The sequence below is a fragment of the Macaca fascicularis genome, chromosome 10, assembly GCF_037993035.2.
Source record: "Macaca fascicularis isolate 582-1 chromosome 10, T2T-MFA8v1.1".
Taxonomy (NCBI): Eukaryota; Metazoa; Chordata; class Mammalia; order Primates; family Cercopithecidae; genus Macaca; species Macaca fascicularis.
In genome coordinates, this window is record NC_088384.1 from 21684479 (window position 1) to 21706139 (window position 21661).

General features: G+C 38.1%; 1 protein-coding gene across 41 annotated transcripts in view; it reads right to left on the bottom strand.

Moving 5' to 3' along the window:
- The window catches only part of MTMR3 (myotubularin related protein 3), a 142324-nt gene that overhangs the window by 48545 nt on the left and 72118 nt on the right, over positions 1–21661 (bottom strand). For 29 of the 41 annotated variants that reach the window (XM_074004040.1, XM_074004050.1, XM_074004048.1 and 26 more), the window contains 3 exons: positions 8150–8236; positions 687–776; positions 124–240 (listed from right to left, as the gene is read on the bottom strand). In XM_074004040.1, the coding sequence (XP_073860141.1) occupies positions 124–240; positions 687–776; positions 8150–8152 (210 nt within the window). In that variant the 5' untranslated portion in view covers positions 8153–8236. The remainder of the gene's footprint in view (positions 1–123; positions 241–686; positions 777–8149; positions 8237–21661) is intronic. The other 12 variants (XM_074004059.1, XM_074004057.1, XM_074004054.1 and 9 more) reach the window with 1 other exon arrangement.

The following is a 21661-nucleotide window of genomic DNA, read 5'->3' on the forward strand; positions in this document are numbered from 1 at the left end:
AGAAAAGCAGAGCACATAATGCTTTCACTCCCAATTCTGTATGCCTCTCCTCTCTTTGAGAGCATTAAATTTGACTTCCTTTCTCCATCTACCTTAGAGGGAGAACAGTTGGTAATCACTTACATTAACAAGAGACTCCTTGAACTTGATGTGAAGTCTGTAATTGGAAAGGGCAATGATGGCATCCTCGGCACGGCCCACAAACTCTGTGCTCTCTCCATGAAGTTCAAGGAAAGGAACCTTCGAAATGAAAGAAACCCTTTAGAGTTCTGAAGCAGTTAAAAAAAAAAAAAAAAGGCTTCAAACATTAGTTGGCTGAATGGATGGTAAATCCTCTGCCACTGAAGTTGAAAACACAGCACGTAAGTAGACAAGGAACCTAAAGAGGATGGGTTTATACCCACCTAATTCAAATATATCTAGTTATTCAAATTCTGAACTAATAAAGGAATGATACAGAGAAGATCATCTTAAACAGTGGATTCCCAGGAAATAAGTCTGGCTAAAATGAGATGTTTTCCAGCTTGCATTTCTTTCTTTCTTTCTTTCTATCTATCTATCTATCTATCTATCTATCTATCTATCTATCTATCTATCTATCTATCACATTACACTTCAATCCATTAACTCTGCTATACAGTTAATGCTAAATAAATATTTTATATTTAAAAGTGGCCTATAATTACCTGAAGATTCTCATCCTCCCGGATCAGCTGCTTCCTGGGAAAGATCTGATTGGCCTGGATGCACTCAAGGCTGTGTCGAGTCTCTTCATCCTGGAAAAGTCCAAAACCTTAAAATAATTTCAAAGCTTCTAATCATCCATATTTGGTTTTTCTGCCATGTCTGCTAGTATAATCACAATGAAAGTACGAAGACCAAGGTGAACAGGCAGAAAAGCTCAAGGAAACAATACAGATCTTAAAAGTTTTTTATCCATTATATTAGGTACAACTGGTCTGAAAGCACATTAATGCAAAAAAAGAAAAAAAAATGTCAGAGTTTAGAATATTTCTTTTAGGCACTAACAGGTTTGTTAATACATTTCTTCTTCTTCTTTTTTTTTTTTAAAGACAGAGTCTCACTCTGTCACCCAGGCAGTGGTGCACTGGTAGTGTAGTGCACAGGTAGTGTGGTGGTGTAATCTCGGCTCATTGCAACCTCGGCCTCCCAGGTTCAGGCAATTCTCCTGCCTCAGCTTCCTGAGTAGTTGGGACTGCAGGTGTGCCCCACAACACCTGGCTACTATTTTTTGTAGAGACGGGGTTTTGCCATGTTAGTCAGGCTAGTCTCCAACTCCTGGCCTCAGGTGATACAGCTGCCTCAGCCTCCCAAAGTGCTGGAATAACAGACCTGAGCCACTGTGCCCAGTCCCACATTACTTTTAAGAGAAACCAAGATATAATGCTTTTTTCTCTAAGTTACAATCTTAAATTATTTGAGAGATACATACTGAAATATTTAAAAATGAAAGGTGACATTTGAAATTTGCTTCAAAATAATTGGGGCGGGAGTAAGGAAGAAGTGGGACGTAAGTGAAACAGGACTACCTATGAATTAATAATTCATAAAACTGGGTGAGAGTTCATTATCTCTGTCATTGTGTCTACTCTGGTTATATGTGAAATTTTCATAATAGAAAGCTTGAAAACAATTTCTAAGAAAAAGTAAGCTTAAGAACTGAATTTCCCAAGTTGAAAATATTTGAAAGACTATCCTTCATTTATTCTGCCTTATATTACAAAATGTATTTCTGATAAGACAATTTCAAAAGAAGCAGCAATAAATTCTCATCTAGATGCATGTGAATCGAATTATAATTTGTATTAAAAAGTAATCTTTTGCATTATGAATTTTTATGGTATAGGAAGACATGAGAAAAATGTCATCTATTAGAAAGCCTGACTAAATTATAATAGAATCTGTTTACACAGCAATTTTTTTTTTTTTTTTAAAGTCAGGGTTTTGCTCTGTCACTCGTGTTGGAGTGCAGTAGCACAATCACAGCTAACTGTAACCTCCAACTCCTGGGCTCAAGTGATCCTCCAGCCTCAGCCTCTCAGGTATCTGGGACCACAGGCACCCACCACCATGCCAGACTAATTTTATTTTCAGTAGAGAAAAGGTCTCGTTATATTGCCCAGGTTGGTCTCAAACTCCTGGGCTCAAGTGATCCTCCCACCTTAGCCTCCCAAAGTGCTGGGATTACAGGTGTGAGCCATCAAACCCAGCCCCACACAGCAATTTTTAAAAGAGCAAAAGCCACATCATGTTCAACTGACAGCATTAAGAATTATAACCAGTGGTTACTGGCTGCTTCTGTATATACTACTTAACACAATTCCAATAATTTTATAAATCCTCCCCCAAAAAGTTTTTCCTCTTATCTATAAACAACACTTAAGGTTTTACTAACAGCAACCATAATCATAAAATGGTAATACTCTACACTAGCAAAATTCTCAAAATGAAGTCCACAGACTCTGAGATGCTTACAAGGGCCCTGCGAGATCAAAACCTTCCCAATAATATGATATTATTGCCTTTCTTCACCGTATTGACATCTATACTAATAGTACAAAAAATAACTGGTAGGTAAAACTGCTGGTACCTTAGCACAACTGAGGCAGTGGTACCAATTTCATAAGAATGACCTTGATAAAACAAGGAAATATTATAAATTCTATTTATTAAATCCTGACCATTAAGTAGAAGTCTTTTTTACAGAGGAAATACAAGTAAAACACCTCTGACGCACGGTGCAGTATTATGGTGTCAAGAGGTAAAGCACTTGTGCAAATGCTTCAATTAAGAGATGAATTAGCCATTTTTTTCACTGAATATCATTCTTAATTGGAAGAACAACTGATGGAAAAACTATGTAATACAGACTTGGACATCTGGCAGGCCTTTTCTCCAAAAGACAGTATTAGGAAAAAAACAACAACAAAAGATAGTATTAGTTGCCAATAATAAAGCTTTTGTGCAAAAATTAGATTTTGGAAAACCTCTCATCTCCCACCATGAACTTTATAGCTTCCCAGTACTTAGGACTTTTATCTTTAAAGTGGAGGTATTACCAAGTGGGATTTTAAAAAAACATACACACTATAATAAAATATGTCAACTTTTGAAGATCTGCCTCAATGAATGAACCCATTATTTTCCTAATGACCAATGCATGATGTTACAAAAATCATATGTGAATAAAGATTCACTCGAAGTGCAAGACAGACCAACGGTTTTAATGTAATATAATACAAAAAGTTCACTGATATGGTTTCAGATTCTATACTGCAACTAACCTTTAAAGAACCACCACTGACCAGGCACCGTGGCTTATACCTGTAATCTCAGCACTTTGGGGGGGCTACAGTGGGCAGATTGCTTGAGCCCAGGAGTTCAAGACCAGCCTGGGTAACACGGTGAAACCCCAACTCTACAAAAAACAGAGAAATGAGATGGGCACAGAGGCACATGCCTGTAGTCCCAGATACTGAAGAGGCTGAGGTGGGAGGATCACCTGCACCTGAGGAGGTAGAGAGTACAGTGAGCTGTGATTGCGCCACTACACTCAAGCCTGGGCAACAGAGCAAGACCTTGTGTCAAAAACAAACAAAAAAACACACCACTTGTCAAGTATTAAAGAAAAATATAAATTATCTGGGAAAACTGAAAATACTCTTCCCTTTTGTAACTACTTTTCTAACTACATATCTGCCTGAGGCTGCATTTTCTTCCTATATTTCAAAGAAAACATTGTAACACACTAAATGCCGAATATGAGAATTCACCTGTCATCTATTAAGCCAAATATTAAAGAGATTTGCAAAAATGTTAACGCTAAAACTAATTATCTTTGGATGAGGAAAAAATATTTTTCATCAAAAAATGTTATTTATGCTACCATAATTGGCTTGTTGTTACTTTTAAATGAATTTATGAGCATTTTAAAGATTTCTCAGTTTTATTTTCTAATATGGTATAAATAGACATAACCCACATAAACAAACCCTCCTGGGGGTACCTCAATAATTTACGAATGTAAAAAGAGGTCTGGAAACCATCAGAGCTGCTTGTCTACTATACTCTAACACTAAATACCAATTAAAGCTGCTTCACTCCAAAAGTCAGGTTTTTCCTAAAACCATTCTCCTAGTGCTATCTATGAAAGATGAGCCATGATTGCACCACTGCTCTCCAGCCTGGGTGACAGAGTGAGATACAGTCTCCAAAAAAAGAGACAAAATTAAAGATGTGAAGAATCTTGAATTTAGGGAGATTTTTCTCATAAACCAATATGGGATAGTAAGGAAATGCTATATAAACATGGAGGGGAGCAAAAATCTTATATAAAAGTATACTTTTAACATTATCTTCTCAGCATCACATTAACTAGCTTTTTACCTCACATAAATTCATAAGACCTAGACTTTTATTCTCTGTAAGGTCATTTTACAGAGGTACCCATTATTAATCTTTAAGTGATTCCCTGACCTAGTTTTCTGCTGACTTTTAGCACAGAACTGAAATAACGTAGCAGGCTTGTAAAGAACAAAAAGAAGCCATTTACCTATTCACTCTTGCTGGCACACTCACCAGGGTGCTAATCCAGACCAATATATCACCAAAATAGCTACTGAAAACTGAAAATGGATGATTTTCAACATAAAACAACTGAAAATTAGGCCAGCAAAGCAAGAATGAAATACCTATTTTTCACAAATCAAACAAATGTTCTTTTTAAAAGCTATTGTCTCAGTTCACATTACCTGTAAAACTTCAGAACTTTTCTCCCCTTGTACACAAAAATACATTTATTCCAAAAGGAATAACATTAGGACTCACTGAATCTAGGGGACTGGTGATCCCATGTGGCTGAACAGTTGAATTTAGCAGTTGAATTAGCCTGAATTTATTATAGTTTCTGTGAGTTTCATAGGTGAAGAAGGCCAAACTTGAGATGGTTAATAAGGTGAGAAGTTAGAAGGAGACAAACTGGGAAATGTTGGCCTGGTAACAGTTTTGGAAACAAATTTATCCTAGGCTATAAGCAGTAACTTATTAAAGAGATGTATTCCATGTCATTAATTTCCTGGTACTGCTGAGGAACACCAGGCATTGTGGCATCTGGCACTTCGTAGTCTCCATCCACCTCCATAAAGTCAGTGGGGTCATTCACAAAATACTGAAAAAGGGCCAGTCACCACAGTTCCAGACTAGTTTCTGCTACTGGCTAAATTATGCAGCTAGGAGAGGAAAGTACATGCCTCAGAGCAGAAGTCAACCATAGAGATAAATATTTTAAGTACATGGGAAGGGCCGGGTGTGGTGGTTCACGCCTGCAATCCCAGCACTTTGGGAGACTGAGACAGATGGCTCACCTGAGGTCAGGAGTTTGAGACCAGCCTGACAAACATGGTGAAACCCCGTCTCTACTAATAGTAAATACAAAAATTAGCTGGGCGTGGTGGCAAGTGCCTGTAATCTCAGCTACTCAGGAGGCTGAGGCAGGAGAATCGCTTGTAACCAGGCGGGGGAGGTTGCAGTGAGCCAAGATCACGCCATTGCATTCCAGCCTGGACAACAAGAGCAAAACTCCATTTCAAAAAAATACAGTACATGGGAAGGAGAGACTGATGACCAGTCAGTTAATCCTACTAACTGAATTTATATCTAGTGTTCGTGTTTGCAAAGCATAGAAGTGAAAATAATTACCAGTCCTACTGTCATTTCCAGTCATATTCTTAAGACTGGTATTAAAAGACAAACAGTGCATTTCCCTTGATAAAATGCTTGGGATTACTGCCAAAGGGGTAAGGGTAAAAGAAGTCAAATACAAGAATAGTCATGAATTTATGATTACTGCAGCTGAATGATGTGTATATGAGTGCACTGTACTTTTCTTTCTGCATAGGCTTCAGATTTTCCAAAACAAAACATGAAAATATATTTTGCTAATGCTTAACCTCTCAAAGACAGACTCCAATCTCATTTAAGAACCTTTACGAGTATAAAAGACAGGGGGAAATGTTACTCTCAAATTAGTACAGGGGTTTACATTAAAAACAAAAATAATGTTCAATGCTTCTGAATTATCTATACAAAAACTAAGGATTAAGGACATACACTCTAAATGCTACAATACAGTATAATTAAAATCAATGGTCCAACAACTTGCAGAACGTTTTACAGCTAGTAAAATGATCATTAGGAATCCAAAGAATCAACATGGGAGAATGTTTAATTCATTAAGTGAAACAAGCAAAATAGAAAATTATTGTATCATTCTAACTATATAAAACACATATATGAGACATGAACTAGTTAGAAAGGAATATAATAGACGGGGCACGGTAGCTCACGCCTGTAATCCCAGCACTTTGGGAGGCTGAGGCGGGCAGATCACCTGAGGTCAGGAGTTCGAGACCAGCCTGGCCAACATGGCAAAACCCCATCTCTACTGAAAATACAAAAATTAGCCAAGCATGGTGGCAGGCGCCTGTAAATTCCAGCTACTCAAGAGGCCGAGGCACAAGAATCGCTTGAACCCAGTAGGCCGAGGTTGCAGTGAGCCGATATTGCACCACTGCACTCCAGCCTGGGCAACAGAGCAACTCTGTCTCAAGAGAAAAGAAAAAGGAATACAACCATGGGTTCTGACGGTAGAATTATAAATGAGGATTTGTAAAAACTTGTTACAACATTACTTTATGAGAAATTAAACAAAAACAAAAGATACATACATTGCCATGCTACTCCCCAACTAGTACACACAGAAGCAACTCCCGAGCATTGTCTACAGCATCAGGCCAGGGACAACACCAGGAAGACTTTCTGCTACGCACCATGGAGAGCCCAGCAGCACCAGGAAGAGGACCACACTGTTACTAGCTGTGTGGTATACAATGAAGGACAAATCCTCAATACAGAACAGAGCTGCTTTCATAAGCCCATCATTTGTTTATTCATTAGCACTGGCTGAAATACTAAACAAGCACTTTTTCAATTCATTGAAAACTCTGTCGGAAAACCAATAAAGTATAATGAAGAAATAACAGAAAAAGTTCAATGTTTAGGTATAAGATAAATAATAAAGTTGTAATGCCCACAAACTAAGAAAAAACTGGCATGCCTTTAAGATAAGGGCAGTTACCTTTCTCTTCCTTTTAATATGACATTTCTGCACAACTAGTTTGTTTTTTTAATTTTGAAATGCATTTTCCATACATCCCTAATGAAGCTTGAAATTAACATAGCCTTTTCAATTCCTTCTCTGTGCATCAGCATAAAACAGTTTGGATCTAGGAAACATCACAAGGTAGAAGAAGGACAATATTACAGAGGACCGTTTCTTTTTCAAGCCTTGAAGCACTGTTTACATTTCCTCGGGATTGATGAAAATGTGGCTGGCTCGTTGTTCCATCTTCTCTGCTTGAGCTGGGCCCCAAAATGGCCCGTAAGTCATTAAATTGTCCATTAAATTCTCTTTCTGGTTAAAGATACAGGAGGGGGTGTGCAGGGCTGCTCCACCTACTATGGGATCAAAATATTGCCTTAAAGAGACAGAACAGGGAAGGTAGGGAATTGCTTCCATAAATTCATAAAGCATATATGCTATGTGAAGTAATACATATGTTAATTAGCTTGATTTTGCCATTCCACAAGGTATATATATATTTCAAAACATTATGTTTTACACAATACATACATAATTTGTCAATTTAAAACATTTTTAAAATATGCAGATTACCATCTTACAATTTGTCTACAAACACACACACACATATACAAAGTTTTCACTACATGCTACTTCCTAGAAAAGGAATTAAAAACCTGGAGTCCAAGAACTGTATGTTTTAGTCTTGATTCCATTTGCTTGCTGACTGAAAAATAAGAGACAATATCTAGCTCACAGGATTAAAGTTAATAGAAATGAAACTGCTCTGTATATTGGAGTATTCTGTAATTATTACCACTAAGTAAACAAGAAAAGAAAGGAGACAAGATCTGGGAAAGAAAAAGAAATAATTTCTTACAAAAACAAAAATGGGTAAGTATGAATTTATTAGTGTTCACTTAATTGTCAGGACAGAGGTTTTTTTTTTTTTTTTTTTTTTTTTTTTTACTCTTATTTGCTTGTACTTACCATGACAGGAGGCCCAGATTAGGAGAAGAAATCCCCGTCCCTTCTTCAGTGTCCAACAAGGCTCTCTTCTTTCCCTTATGGTGAGGTCTTTGAGGGTGGGGGAAAAAAAGAAAAAAAAAAGGAGGGGGAAGGCAAAATTGGCAATAGTTTTTCCCCTAATCGGCCATATCCTAATAAAGGTATTATATATACACGCAGGCCTAAGAAGCTGATCAGAGTCAGCCAAGAAAAAGTTGATTATCACCCAGCCAATTCCTACTAGTCAAATCCCAATTTGACAATTCCTTTGTAAAAATCCTGTTAGTCTTAACCTGTTTCTGCAAAAACAGTATCAAAGGCTAACATTCCTAATGTTCATAGTAAAACAAAAAATATCATAAAACTTTGATGAATAAAGCAACAATTAAAATCAACCTGCAGGCCAGGCAAGGTGGCTTATGCCTCTAATCCCAGCACTTCGGAAGGCTGAGGCAGATGGCCTGAGCTCAGGAATTCAAGACCAGCCTGGGCAACAGAGTGAAACTCAGTCTCTAAAAAATAAAATAAAATAAAAAAATAAATTTTTAAAAGCTGGTCATGGCAGCACATGCCTGTAGTCCCAGCTACTCAGGAGGCTGAGGTGGGAGATTAACTGAGCCTGGAAGGTCAGGGCTGCAGTGTGCTGTGATTACACCACCGCACTCTAGCCTGGGCAACAGAGCAAAACCTTGTCTCAAAAAAATAAAGTCAACCTGCAAATGCAAAATCATTATTCTTGTAGTATTTTAGGATGTTTTTGCGGTTATCTCTAAATTCAAAATGGATCCCTTATCTGAGGAAACCAAACTGACTTATGAGCAAAATAGGAAAAATAAATTTGCCTTATTACCCAAATATTCTACGTTCTTCTAAAAACTTATAATCTGTACTAATATCTTTACCTGGTTTTATAAAGAACAAAAAAGGAGTAAAGAATACCCAACGAGAAACCCAAAGATAGGCTTATACAAAGAGTAAGTAAGTTGCTCTTTTCTTTGAACAGCCTCATGCAAAACCAACATTTCTAGTTTGCTAAGCTTCTGTAACAGGATATTTCAGGGAGCTTGGGCTTCAACGTGCAGCACAAAACTCTTTCAAGGGCAATGTAAGCAAGGGAACAGAGAACATCAAAGCAGTAGCAGGCCCAAATCGTGTTGAGGCGTTTTGAGCAGAGGACTGGCAGGAGATGACTTAAAGAATCATTTTGGGCTGGGCATGGTGGCTCATGCCTGTAATCTCAGCACTTTGGGCGGCCAAGGCAGGCAGATCATGAGGTCAGGAGTTCGAGACCAGCTTGGCCAACATAGTGAAACCCTGTCTCTACTAAAAATACAAAAACTTAGCAGGGCATGGTGGTGTGTGCCTGTAGTCCCAGCTACTCAGGAGGCTAAGGCAGGAGAGTAACATGAACCTGGGAGGCGGAGGTTGCAGTAAGCTGAGATTGCACCGCTGCACATCTAGCCCAGGCGACAGTGTGAGACTCTGTCTCGACAAAAAAACAAAAACAAAAAAATCATTTTGGCTGTTGGGCAAGGGAATAGTCAAGGCTACTGGGGGTAAGGGGGAAAGGAAGACCAATTAGAAGGCATCAATCCCAGCAAGAGAAAATATAGCAATGAAAAGGTAGTAGAGATAGAAGTGGTGAGATGTCATTGATTCTGGATATACTTTGAAAATACTGCCCATAGGATTTGAGTTGATGAATTAAATAGGACAGGAAAAGAGAAGTCAAGCTTTTCGTGTCAGCAACCAGAAGCAAGGATTTTCTCTTTATTGATGAAGGGCATTGTGAGAAAAATTGATTCTTCTCATGCCATGCAGAGACAGCTCCATGGACAAGGAACAAGAAATTAAAAGTTTCCATTTTAGACACATTATGTTTGAGAACCTATCAGATATCTAAACAAAGATGCCAAGTAAAGTGCTAGTTAAACCAGACTGAAGATCAAGAAGATAGAGTCTAGAGATATAAACATAAATGGGAGACATCAGTGTGTGAATGGCATTAAAGCCAAACGCAGGAGCAAGTATAAATGGAGAGGGTAAAGATGACTAAGGACAGGGGTTTTGGGTACGCCATTTTTTAGAGGCTGGAAGGAATAGGAAGAACCTTACGGTTCAGTAACAAACCAAGTTGGAGTCATCATTCTTACCCCTCTTCAAACCAAGCCTAACTTTTGTGATTTGGCCTAGCTCAAGAACTGAAACTAATGCAAAATCATCTTATTTATTCATTCTTTTCAATAAATATTTATTCAGTATTATTCAATATTTACTACACTCCATGCACTGTTGTAGACTTTGGGGAGACCATTGTGAACAAAAATTCATGGAACTTAATTTTATTTTTGGTCTTTCTCATTAGAAACAGATAACTAATGTTAGGCAGTAGGCAACTGCTGGAAAGAAAATAAAGCAGGGTTTGGTGATGGTGTAACAGAGTGCTATTTTAGATAGGTAAAGATGTGCAAAAAGGCACCTGTTGGAGTTAATTAAAAAGGAGAAGGGCAAAGGCAAAGAAAATGTGAGGGTATGACCTTATTAAAAGAACTGGATACTGTTATAAAGAACTTTTTCAAAAAAGAAACACACTGAATTATTTTTAAAAAACTGTCCTAAAATTTTATAAAAGGTATTTGTGTTTTAGAATAAAATTTCTAAAGATAGCATCATAGATACACTCAAACTGCTGTACCTTAAACAATTTAAATGGAAGTAAATTTAATGCATTTTGCAAAACTATTAAATAACAAAATATAACTCCAGTGAGGAAGATACTACTGTCAGATGTAGGTGGAATGTGAAGGTGAAACCCCCATATGCTGCTGGCAGGAATGTAAAGTGGTACAGCCTCTGAGGAAAAGTTTGGCAGTTCCCAAAAAAGTTGCAGAGTCATCATATGTCCCATCAGTTCCATTCCTGGGTATATACCTAAGAGAACTAAAAATGTATGTCCACATAAATACTTGTACACAAATGTTCACAACAGCATTATTCATGATGGCCAAAAGTGCAAACAATCCAAATATGCATCAATCAATGAATGGACAAACACAATGTGAATGGATAAACAGAAAATACATACACACACACACACACACACACACACACAAAATGTATACACAATGGAGTTATCCAGCAATAAAATGGAATAAAATACTGATATATGACACAACATGGATGAAAACATGATAAGTGAAAGAACCTGGGGCACAAAAGGCCATATATTGTTTGATTCCATTTTTATGAGATGTCCAGAAAAGGTAAATCCACAGAGACAGAAAGCAGATTAGTGGTTGCCAGGAGCTAGGTTGAGGGAAGAATAGGGAGTGGCTGCTAATGGGTATAAGGTACCTTTGTAGGACGATGAAATGTTTGGAATTAGGTAATGGTAATGGTTCTACAACCTTATGACTATACTAAAAACCACTGAATTGTATACTTTAAAAGGGTGAATTTTATGTGATATGACTTATAGTTCCAAAAAAAAAAAAAAAACTACAGAGGCCATGTGCAGTGGCTCACTCATAATCCTAGCACTTTGGGAGGCCAGGACAGGAAGATAGCTTGAGCCCAAGAGTTCAAGGCCAGTCTGGGTAACATAGCAAGGCTGTCTCTACTGAAAAACTTTTTTAAAAAAATTAGGTGGTTGTACACACCTGTAGTCCTAGCTACCTGGGAGGCTGATGTGGAAGGATCCCTTGAGCCCAGGAGTTCAAGGCTGCAGTGAGCTATGATTATGCTACTGCATTCCAGCCTGAGTGACAGAGCAAGACCATGTCTCTAAAAAACATGTGCATGTGTGCACGCACACGCACGCACACACACACACCCCCCCCCCAAGGTGAAGAGTAACAATATAATCAAACTCTTCATAAAAAAAAAAAAAAAAAAAAAAAACCGCTGCAAAAAAGTTACAGTATCAACCCAGCAGCAAATGAGCATTCTAAGCCCCTAGACTATGGTCCCTAAAGACTAATTCCCACTTCAAAAGGAGATGGGGCATCTGAAAAAAAACATAGCCAATTCCAGGTCTAGAACAGAAAATGTACAATTTGATTCTGAAACATCATATTAAACTGGAAAGTAAGAAACATATAAAAGACTACTCAGGGTAAGTCAAAAATAATTGGGAGTCAATTTGAAGAGACTCACTAGCTAAAAAGGAAACAATTTGAGCAAAAATGGTTAAATGCAATGGATTGGGTTTCAGTATGTTTAAATATGAGTTCATGAAGAAATATTCTCTCTCACAAACATACACACAGACACACACACACTCCCCTACAAGTCACCAGTGGAAGATGTTAAGGAACTAACCTTTTATTTTTGAAAACTAGCAAGTAAGGGAAAAGAATCAAGTATTTATCCTGCCTTTCTTACACAAAATGAGCTAGTATAGAATCAAGTAGTTGATGAGGGAAGAATTCTACCTAATATACAAAGACGACAGAATTTGGTAGTATTATTTTACAACTGCTAATGAAATATAAAATGCAAATAATAATCTAGTCTATGGAAAACTACAGGAAAATAACCCCTATTCTTTAAGTAAATAGCAAAACAAAAGATCGACATAGAAGGGAAACCTACAGAATTAAAAGAGACTTAAGTGACCATGTCACTTAAGTGACTGCAATATATAGATCTTATTTGGATCCTTATTCAAAGTATAAGTTGAGCCATCTATTAGGGAAATCTGACCACATACTAAATATCTGATGATATTAAGGAATTATTAATTTTCTATATGATTGACAATGTTAGTGTGGTTATAGGTTTTTGTGTGTGGTTATGGGTTTTTAAAAATAATTTATCTTTTAACTATAAAATACATAAAGTTATATACCAAGGAGTAGGCAGAATGAGTAGGAGTACCTCTGAAATAAGACGGGTCATGACTTGGTAACTTTCAAAGACCAGTGAGATAAGTTAATGGAGATTTATTAAACAATTTTCTCTACTTTAATATATTTGAAATTTTCACATAATAAAGTTTTTTTTTTAACCATAATGGCAATTCTTCTACCTCAAAACCTCCAGTTATTGAAGAATTAAAGAGTCAGAGTTTAAGCTGTCATAAAACCATTGTTTATACAGTAAGCCTATCAATATGCACTGCTATGTCCTTCAGTTTTTCAGAGAAAAACTCACAAGTATCCCAGATGTCCCAACTAAAATGTATTCATCTGCAGTGACACTGAACTAGAAATCAAATTCCAATTACAAAATAAACTCTCAATCTGCAATCACATTATTTTTATATATATATACACACACACACACAAGCTACCTTCCCAGTCGAATCTAATTTGTTTCGCTTTGTTTTTGAGACAGAGTCTCATCTATCACTCAGGCTGGAGTGCAGTGGTGCGATCTCAGCTCACTGCAACCTCTGCCTCCCGAGTTCAAGTGATTCTGGTGTCTCAGCCTCTCAAGTAGCTGGGATTACACGCATGTGCCACCATGCCTGGCTAATTTTTGTATTTTTAGTAGAGACAGGGTTTCTCCATGTTGGCCAGGCTGGTCTTGAATTTCTGGCCTCAAGTGATCTGCCTGCATTGGCCTCTGAAAGGGTGTGAGCCACCACACCTGGCCTACTCTAATTTTTTAATGAGTACAGAAATACCAAGACAGAGATTTGCCACTTGGCATTAAAAGTCTCAATTTAAACAAAGTCTTCACCCAGAAATAAGGCCTTCCATTTCTATAACAAATAGACTGTAAAATGATGTTCTGCCCTTCAGTCAGTCAAAATTTACCAATAATCTACTATGTGTTACACAGTATGACACGGTGTTAGCTCTGCATTAATTCGACTTATATACCACTGCAGAAGACAGAAAAAGATGGTAATAATTACAAATTGTGCTAAATGTGATAAAGTAAACAAACGGGATGCTGAGACAGGGACTGGGGATTGGGGGTACCAAAGACTTACTTTAGGTAAAGTGACCAGAAAAGACTACTCTGTGGGGCAAGGCCAGTTTCTAACATACAGAACTGCATGTGTTCCTCAGACAGGAAAGACCTTGATAATTCTGAAGAACTAAGAGGAGGAAACCATTGTAGCTAAACTGTACTGAATCAGAAAGAAGAGTGGCACAACTTGAAGTTGGAGAAATGTACAAGGAAAAGATCACATGAATAGTAAGTTTAAAATACAGTCCAAATACAACAGGGAGCCACTGACAGGTTTTAAATAGCAGAGTGACATGATTTGATTTTAAGATCACCCTGGTTGATGTGGGGTGAATGGATTAAAAGAGAAAAAGAATGAAGAAGAGAACTAGGAGACAATTACAGTAAGAGACTAGTGGCTTGATTTAGAATGGAGGCAGTACAGATAAAAGCCTAAGTATGTGAAATATATCCTGGTGTACAGGTTTAGGTAGAGGCCTGGATGTGGCAGCAAAGGGAGATTAAAGAATTTACAGTCCAGAGGAGATAAGAAAATAGTTAACATAGCTGAAAGTAAGAGGAAGTGCTTTAAGTATCTGAGAAAAGTTAAAATTGCTATAGGAATTTCAAATCCGTAAGAAAAAGCCAAGATCACAGGAAACTGTGCAACCACTCAGAATCAAGTACCTGCTAAAGGTTCCTTTTAAAACTAGAAAGAGCATTAGACCAGTCTGGGTATTATGTAAAACAACAAACAAAAAAACACTACAAATAGCAGATGTGACCAACCCTTAGGAAATATTCAGGGTTCATTATAGCACCTGACTTGCAAAATGTGAACTCCACAGTGGTAGTTATACCAACAGCACAAAAGGAAGAAATTGAGTCATTACTGTTTAGTCTGATAAGCAGTGTAATACTTAAACTTTTTAGTTATACTAATAATGCATGCGCTCAGTGAATTTTTAAGATACAGGTGTAAAAAGTAAACAAGTAATATCATACACTGCTGGTGAGAATGTAAAATAGTGCGGCCTCTTTGAAAAATAGCCTGAGAGTTGCTCAATTAAACAGAGTTACCATTTGACTCAACAATTTTACTTCTAGGTATACATCCAAGAAAACTAAAACATACGTCCATGTAAAATCTTGTAAATACATGTTTATAGTAGATTTATTCAAAATAGCCCAAAGGTGGGATGGGCTATTTTGAAGTATTAGTACTTCACTTCCTCTTTTTCTTTTTTGAGACAGGATCTCACTCTTTGTCACCCAGGTTGCTGGTGTGCAGTGGCATGAAGATCTTGGCTCACTGAAACCAAATGTCCATCAACAGATGGATGAATAAACAAAATGTGGCATATCTAAACAACGGAAAATTATTTGGCCATAGAAAGGAATTAAGTGGGCTGGGCATGGTGGCTCACACCTGTAACCCCAGCATTTTGGGAGGCTGAAGAGGGTGGATCACGAGGTCAAGAGATCGAGACCATCCTGGCCAACATGGCAAAACCCCATCTCTACTAAAAGTACAAAAATTAGCTGGGCGTGGTGGTGCACGCCTATAGTCCCAGCTACTCGGGAGGCTGAGGCAGGAGAATCACCTGAACCCAGGAGGCAGAGGCTGTAGTGAGCCGAAATCGCACCACTGCACACTCCAGCCTGGCGACAGAGCGAGACTCCGTCTCAAAAAAAAAAAAAAGAAATTAAGTGGCCAGACACACTGGCTCATGCCTATAATCCCAACACTTTGAAAAGATGTAGTCAGCACACTACTTTTACCCAGGTGTTTGAGACCAGCCTGGGCAATACAGTGAAACCCCATCTCTACAAAAAACACAAAAATTGAGCCAGGTATCGTAAATAGTGGCTCACGCCTGTAATCCCAGCACTTTGGGAGGTCCAGGCAGGTGGATCACTCGAGGCCAGGAGTTCGGGACCAGCCCAGGCAACATGGCAAAACCCCGACTCTATAAAATAATAATAAAATTTAAAAAGATAAAAAATACAAAAACTAGCTGGACGTGCTGGCATGTGCCTGTAGTCCCAGCCACTCGGGAGGCTGAAGTGTGAGGATCACTTGAGCCCAGGATGCAGTGCCGAGGTTTCAGTGAGCCCAGATCTTCATGCCACTGGACACCAGAAGCCTAGGCAACAGAGAGACCCTGTCTCAAAAAAAAGAGAAAAAAAGAGAAAGGAATGAAGTACTGATACATGCTTCAACGTGGATGAACCTTGAAAACATTATGTTAAATGATAAAGCCAGTCACAAAAGACCACATATTGTATGATATCATTTATATGAAATGTCCAGAACAGGAAAATCTTAGAAAGTGGATTAGTGGGGGCCAGGAGCTGGGGGAGACTGAGGGGAGAGAGGTTGACAGCTATGGAATACGAAGTTTTGTTTTGTTTTGGAGACAAGGTCTTGCTCTGTTGCCCAGGCTAGAGTTGCAGTGCTGTAATCACAGGATCACGGTTCACAGCAGCCTCGAACTCCTGGGCTCCAGCGATCTTCCTGCCTCAGCCTCCAGAGTAGCCAGGACCACAGGGGCAAGCCACCACACCAGGCTAATTTACTTTTATTTTTGTCGGGGAAAGGGGGAGTCTCACACCATGTTGTCCAGGCTGGTCCCGAACTCCCAGCCTCAAACAATCCTCTTGCCTCGGCCTCCCAAAATGCTGGAATTACAGTCATCAGCCACCACACCTGGCCTGAAAAAGGTCCTAAAATGGACTGTGGTGATGGCTACACAACTTCGTGAATATACTGAGCCAATGAACCGTACACTTTAAATGGGTGAACTGTATAGTATGTGAATTTTATATTAACATATCTGAGTTAAACTTATTTAAAAAAAAAAAAAAGATTGGTAAACAGAAGTTTGCTTTTCACTCCTTACTGCCCTTTAGTTCCTCTAAATGTAAGTAAAGCAACTGTTAACTATTTCATAAGTCTCTCCAGACAGTTCTCTATGCACACACAGTCAAGCTTCGCTTAACTAAGATGGAGACATGTTCTGAGAAATGCATCATTAGTAGATTTAGCTGTTGTGCAAACATCACAGAGGTATTTATACAAACCTAGATGGGACAGTCTATTACACACCTAGGCTATATGCTATAGCCTGTTGTTCCTAGGCTACAAACCTGCACAGCATGTTACTGTACTGAATACTATAGGCAACTATAACACAGTGCTCCCTATTTGTATATCTAAACATACATAAACAGAGAAGATACAGTAAAAATGATACAAAAGATTAAAATGGTACACATGTATAGGACAACGCTTACCATGAATGGTGCTTGTAGGACTGGCAGTTGCTCTGGGTATGTCAGCGAGTGGTGAGTGAATGTGTGAAGGCCTAGGACATTACTGTATGCTGCTATAGACTTTATAAACACTGTACAACTAGGCTACACTAAATTTATAAAGAAAATAAAGTAATTGTACTAAGACATTATGACAACTACAACTCCACTAGGTGACAGCTATTTTTCAACTCCATTTTAATCTCTACCACTGTATCTTGGGTCTGTTGGGACTACCACTGTATCTTGGGTCTGTTGCTAACCAAAACATCATTATGTGGCAAATCAGTGTACAAAGACACACATTATCTACCCCCCAAAATGGGTGGGGTGGGGAAGCCATACTGTAGTTTCTTCAGTATATATTCTTCAATTAATATAACAAATCCCTCCTATATCAGTATATACATATGGCAGTTTGGTATTCCATTATACCCCAATGTATCATAACTTAACCATCCATCAATTAGTGAGACATTCAGGTTGTTTCCATTTTTCTATTACCACCAAAAAAGCCACCATAACCACCCTTATCCATATGTATGCACAAGTCACTATTTCTGTAGCCCTAATTATTCTTAAAAATATACTAGGTAAAAGCATATAAATTTGGGGGAGGGGCTGCAGAAGGATTATTGCCAAAGACTGTACATACATACTTTTCTATTTTTAAAAAAAAACACCAACACATATTTATCAACTTGCCATAAGTTTTCAGTGTTCTGTAATTTTAGAAGTTAAAATAAAAATATGCCTAAGCATTGTCTGTATTAATTCCGAAGTATGTTTATACACATACAAAAAAATCATATAATGGTTGTTAACAATTTACCCCTCTAGGGAAGAGAGTGGGAGCAGCGACTTTCAGTTTTTAAATTTTTAAAACATTTGCAATTAGGATAACAAATTTTTCTACAAAAAAGCTTTTAAACAGAAAACCCAAAACTCAAAGTAAGTTTTAATGAAAGGTTTTCATTTAAACTCAGAGTGTTAAGGCAATAACCTCAAGAAAAACAATCAGGAATGTAAAGCAATGGCTCTCAGGGCTGCCATATACTAACTATGACCTTGACAGCAAATCATACTACCTCTCTGAGCCTCAGTTTCTTCATTGAGAAAATAAGGAGAATAATCATTGCATCAAAGAGTTGTGAGAATTAAGATATTAATGCATATAACATGCTTAGAATAGTTACTGGCATGTAATAAGCACTTTTTAAGTTAGTATGTACATGTATTCATATATGACAACACACAGTTATATAAAGACTGTACTTCATTAAATGTTTCATTACAGATAATTTGGATAGGACAGTTTCCAACACTGTCTTCTTTTTGTTCACACATATGCACATGCACACTGTTTTTGAACCATTTAAAAGAGGTTTGCATACAAATATCTCTAACTCTTACTATTTCAGTATGTATTTCCTAAGAAAGATAATCTCTTATATAACCACAGTTCTAGTTTCAATTTCAGAAAATTTAACACTGCTATAATAACCTACCATATCTATTCCAATTTTGTCAATGAATCCAATCATATCCTTTATCCTTCACAGCAATATTCCCCCCTTTGGTAAAGGATCTAGTCTGGGATCATATATTGAAGCTATTTTTATATCTCTTTAGTCTCCTTTAATCTGGGGCACATATTAATTAAACAGTATGTTTCCTGGCATCAAAATTAAATACATTCACATCTTTCTCTTCAAACCTAGATCTTGCTTCTTCAGGTAAGAATGTGGCTGGGGCAGTGGCTTACGCCTGTAAGACCAACACCATGGGAGGCTGAGGTGGGAGGATCACTTGAGCCCAGGAGTTCAAGACCAGCCTAAGCAACATAATGAGACCCCCATCTTCACAAAAATAAAAATAAAAACAAATTAGCCCAGCAAGGTGGGACATGCACGTAGTCCCACTTACTCAGGAGGCTGAGGTGGGAGGATCACTTGAGCCCAGGAGATCAAGGCTGCAGTGACCCATGATCACACCACTACATTCCAACATGGGCAAGAGAGTCAGACCCTGTGTCAAAAAAAAAAAATAATAACACTTTTACAAATTTACATTATGGCAATACAAATAATAAATGCTACTGAGACAAGTACTATGTTATTACATTTCTGGTCGGCACAGTGGCACACGCCTGTAATCCCAGCACTTTGGGAGTCTGAGGCAGGTGGATCACTGGAGATCAGGAGTTCGAGACCAGCCTGGCCAACATGGTGAAACCCCATCTCTACTAAAAACACAAAAATTAGCCAGGAGTGGTAGAGCATGCCTGTAGTCCCAGCTACTCAGGAGGCTAAGGCAGGAGAATTGCTCGAACCCAGCAGGTGGAAGTTGCAGTGAGCCAAGATCGCACCACCACACTCCAGTGTGGGTGACAGAACAAGACTCTGTCTCAAAATAAATAAATTAATTAATTAAGAAGGATGACTTTTCCTTCTCTACAGATCTAATCTGCAACACTCCCCCACCCACCCCCCCGGCTAAATGAAGATTAAGATTCCTCCAAGCCTCAAGGTGAAATAATCTTTCTTTTCTTAATATATGAGAATTTGACAACTGGAACCTGCATGCTTCTCTCAGCTCCATCATCTGTACCAACCCATGATATGACTTCTCAGAAATCTTTACAGAAACAAAGCAACATTTAATCTTCCTATTGAACGTGGAATCTCATCTTTCAGGCACCTGTTAAAGAGAAATTACTCAATTCCTTACTCAAAAACTAAAACTTATACTAGCAAAAAAGAATACCTCAAGTAATATACTGAGCAATTTGGACTACAAGGGCACAGATTACATATACCCTATGATCCTTCACCATACAGAAAAGTGGGGAAAAAACAGTAACCTAAATCAACAAGATTATGCTGACCAATCTCTACTAAAAACAATCTATTCTCCTCCCTTATTCTTATCAAAACAAAAACCCTAGTCAAGAAGAATTTATACTGAGAAGGCACTGGTATCCCAGGACTCTAGGAGTGTTTCCGTGAATTGACAGTTCAAATATGAACATAGTTCTTGCCTTCAAGGGCATTCCCAATCCTGTGGGGATGACAGACAAATATAACTAATAAGACAGAGTATGTCAAAAGATACAGAAATTTAATTCCATGGTAATGCAAAAAGCAGAGAAAGATTCTGAGCTGGACACTTAAGGAAGACTTTCTGGAAGACTCAAGCTTTTAATAACTGAACCAGCCAAATTTTGAGCTACTGAGACTAGGGGAACAGGAATGGCATGGCAGCAGAGTAAGACAAAAAAGCACGTTGGAGAGTATCTGAGAGACAGAAGGTAAGTCAGTGTGGCTACAAGAGATGAACTTGGTACACAGTGAAAACAGGTGAAAAGCTGTTTGAAGCCCACCTGTAAAGAACCTGAAATGTTATGCTAAGGAATTTGATCCTTGTTCTAGAGGCACTGGCAAGGCAACAGTTCCTGAACAAGGAAATGATCTGGATTTAGGAACTTAAAACCAAGGCAATAACTTGTCTTCTAATAAAACTGTACTATAGTTCCCTAAATTAAACAGGTAGCAGAAACAAGAGGCAGTAAAAGATTTACATAGTAAGAGACACACAAAGGTCTATGAAAAGGGACAAGGTTTGGCAGCCATACTGGAGAAAGAACTCGCAAATTTTTCAGAACTTGTTTTTCTCATTAAAATTCACATTTGCACTACAGTAATCCCCTGCCTTATCCTCGGGGAATATGTTCCAAGACCCCCTGTGGATCCCTGAAATTACAAGTAGTACTGAAAACTATATATATAGTTTTTCCTCTACATATGTACCTATGATAAAGTTTTATTTATAAATTAGAAACAGTGAGAGATTAACAACTAATAACATAGAACAAGCAACAATACACTGTAATGAAAGTTATATGAATGTGTGGTGTCTCTTTCTTGCTCTCTCTCTCGATATTTTAGTACTTTTGGACGTTGGATAACTGAAACCTTGGAAAGCAAAAGAAGACAAGGGGGAGCTGCTGAACTAACTCTAGTAATAAGAGGCTTTATTTTTCATATAGATATATACCAATTTAAGAAAACTCAAAACAAGAAGCAAGTTTGAATTTAAAACCTGGGCAACAGAACAAGTTCCTGTCTCTACAAAAAAAAGTTTCCAAACTAGCCAGGCGTGATGGCACACACCTGTAGTCCCAGCAACTGGGAGGCTGAGGCAGGAGGACTGCTGTAGCCCAGGAGTTCAGGGCTGCAGTGAGTTATAATCACCTAACTGTACTTCAGCCTGGGAAAC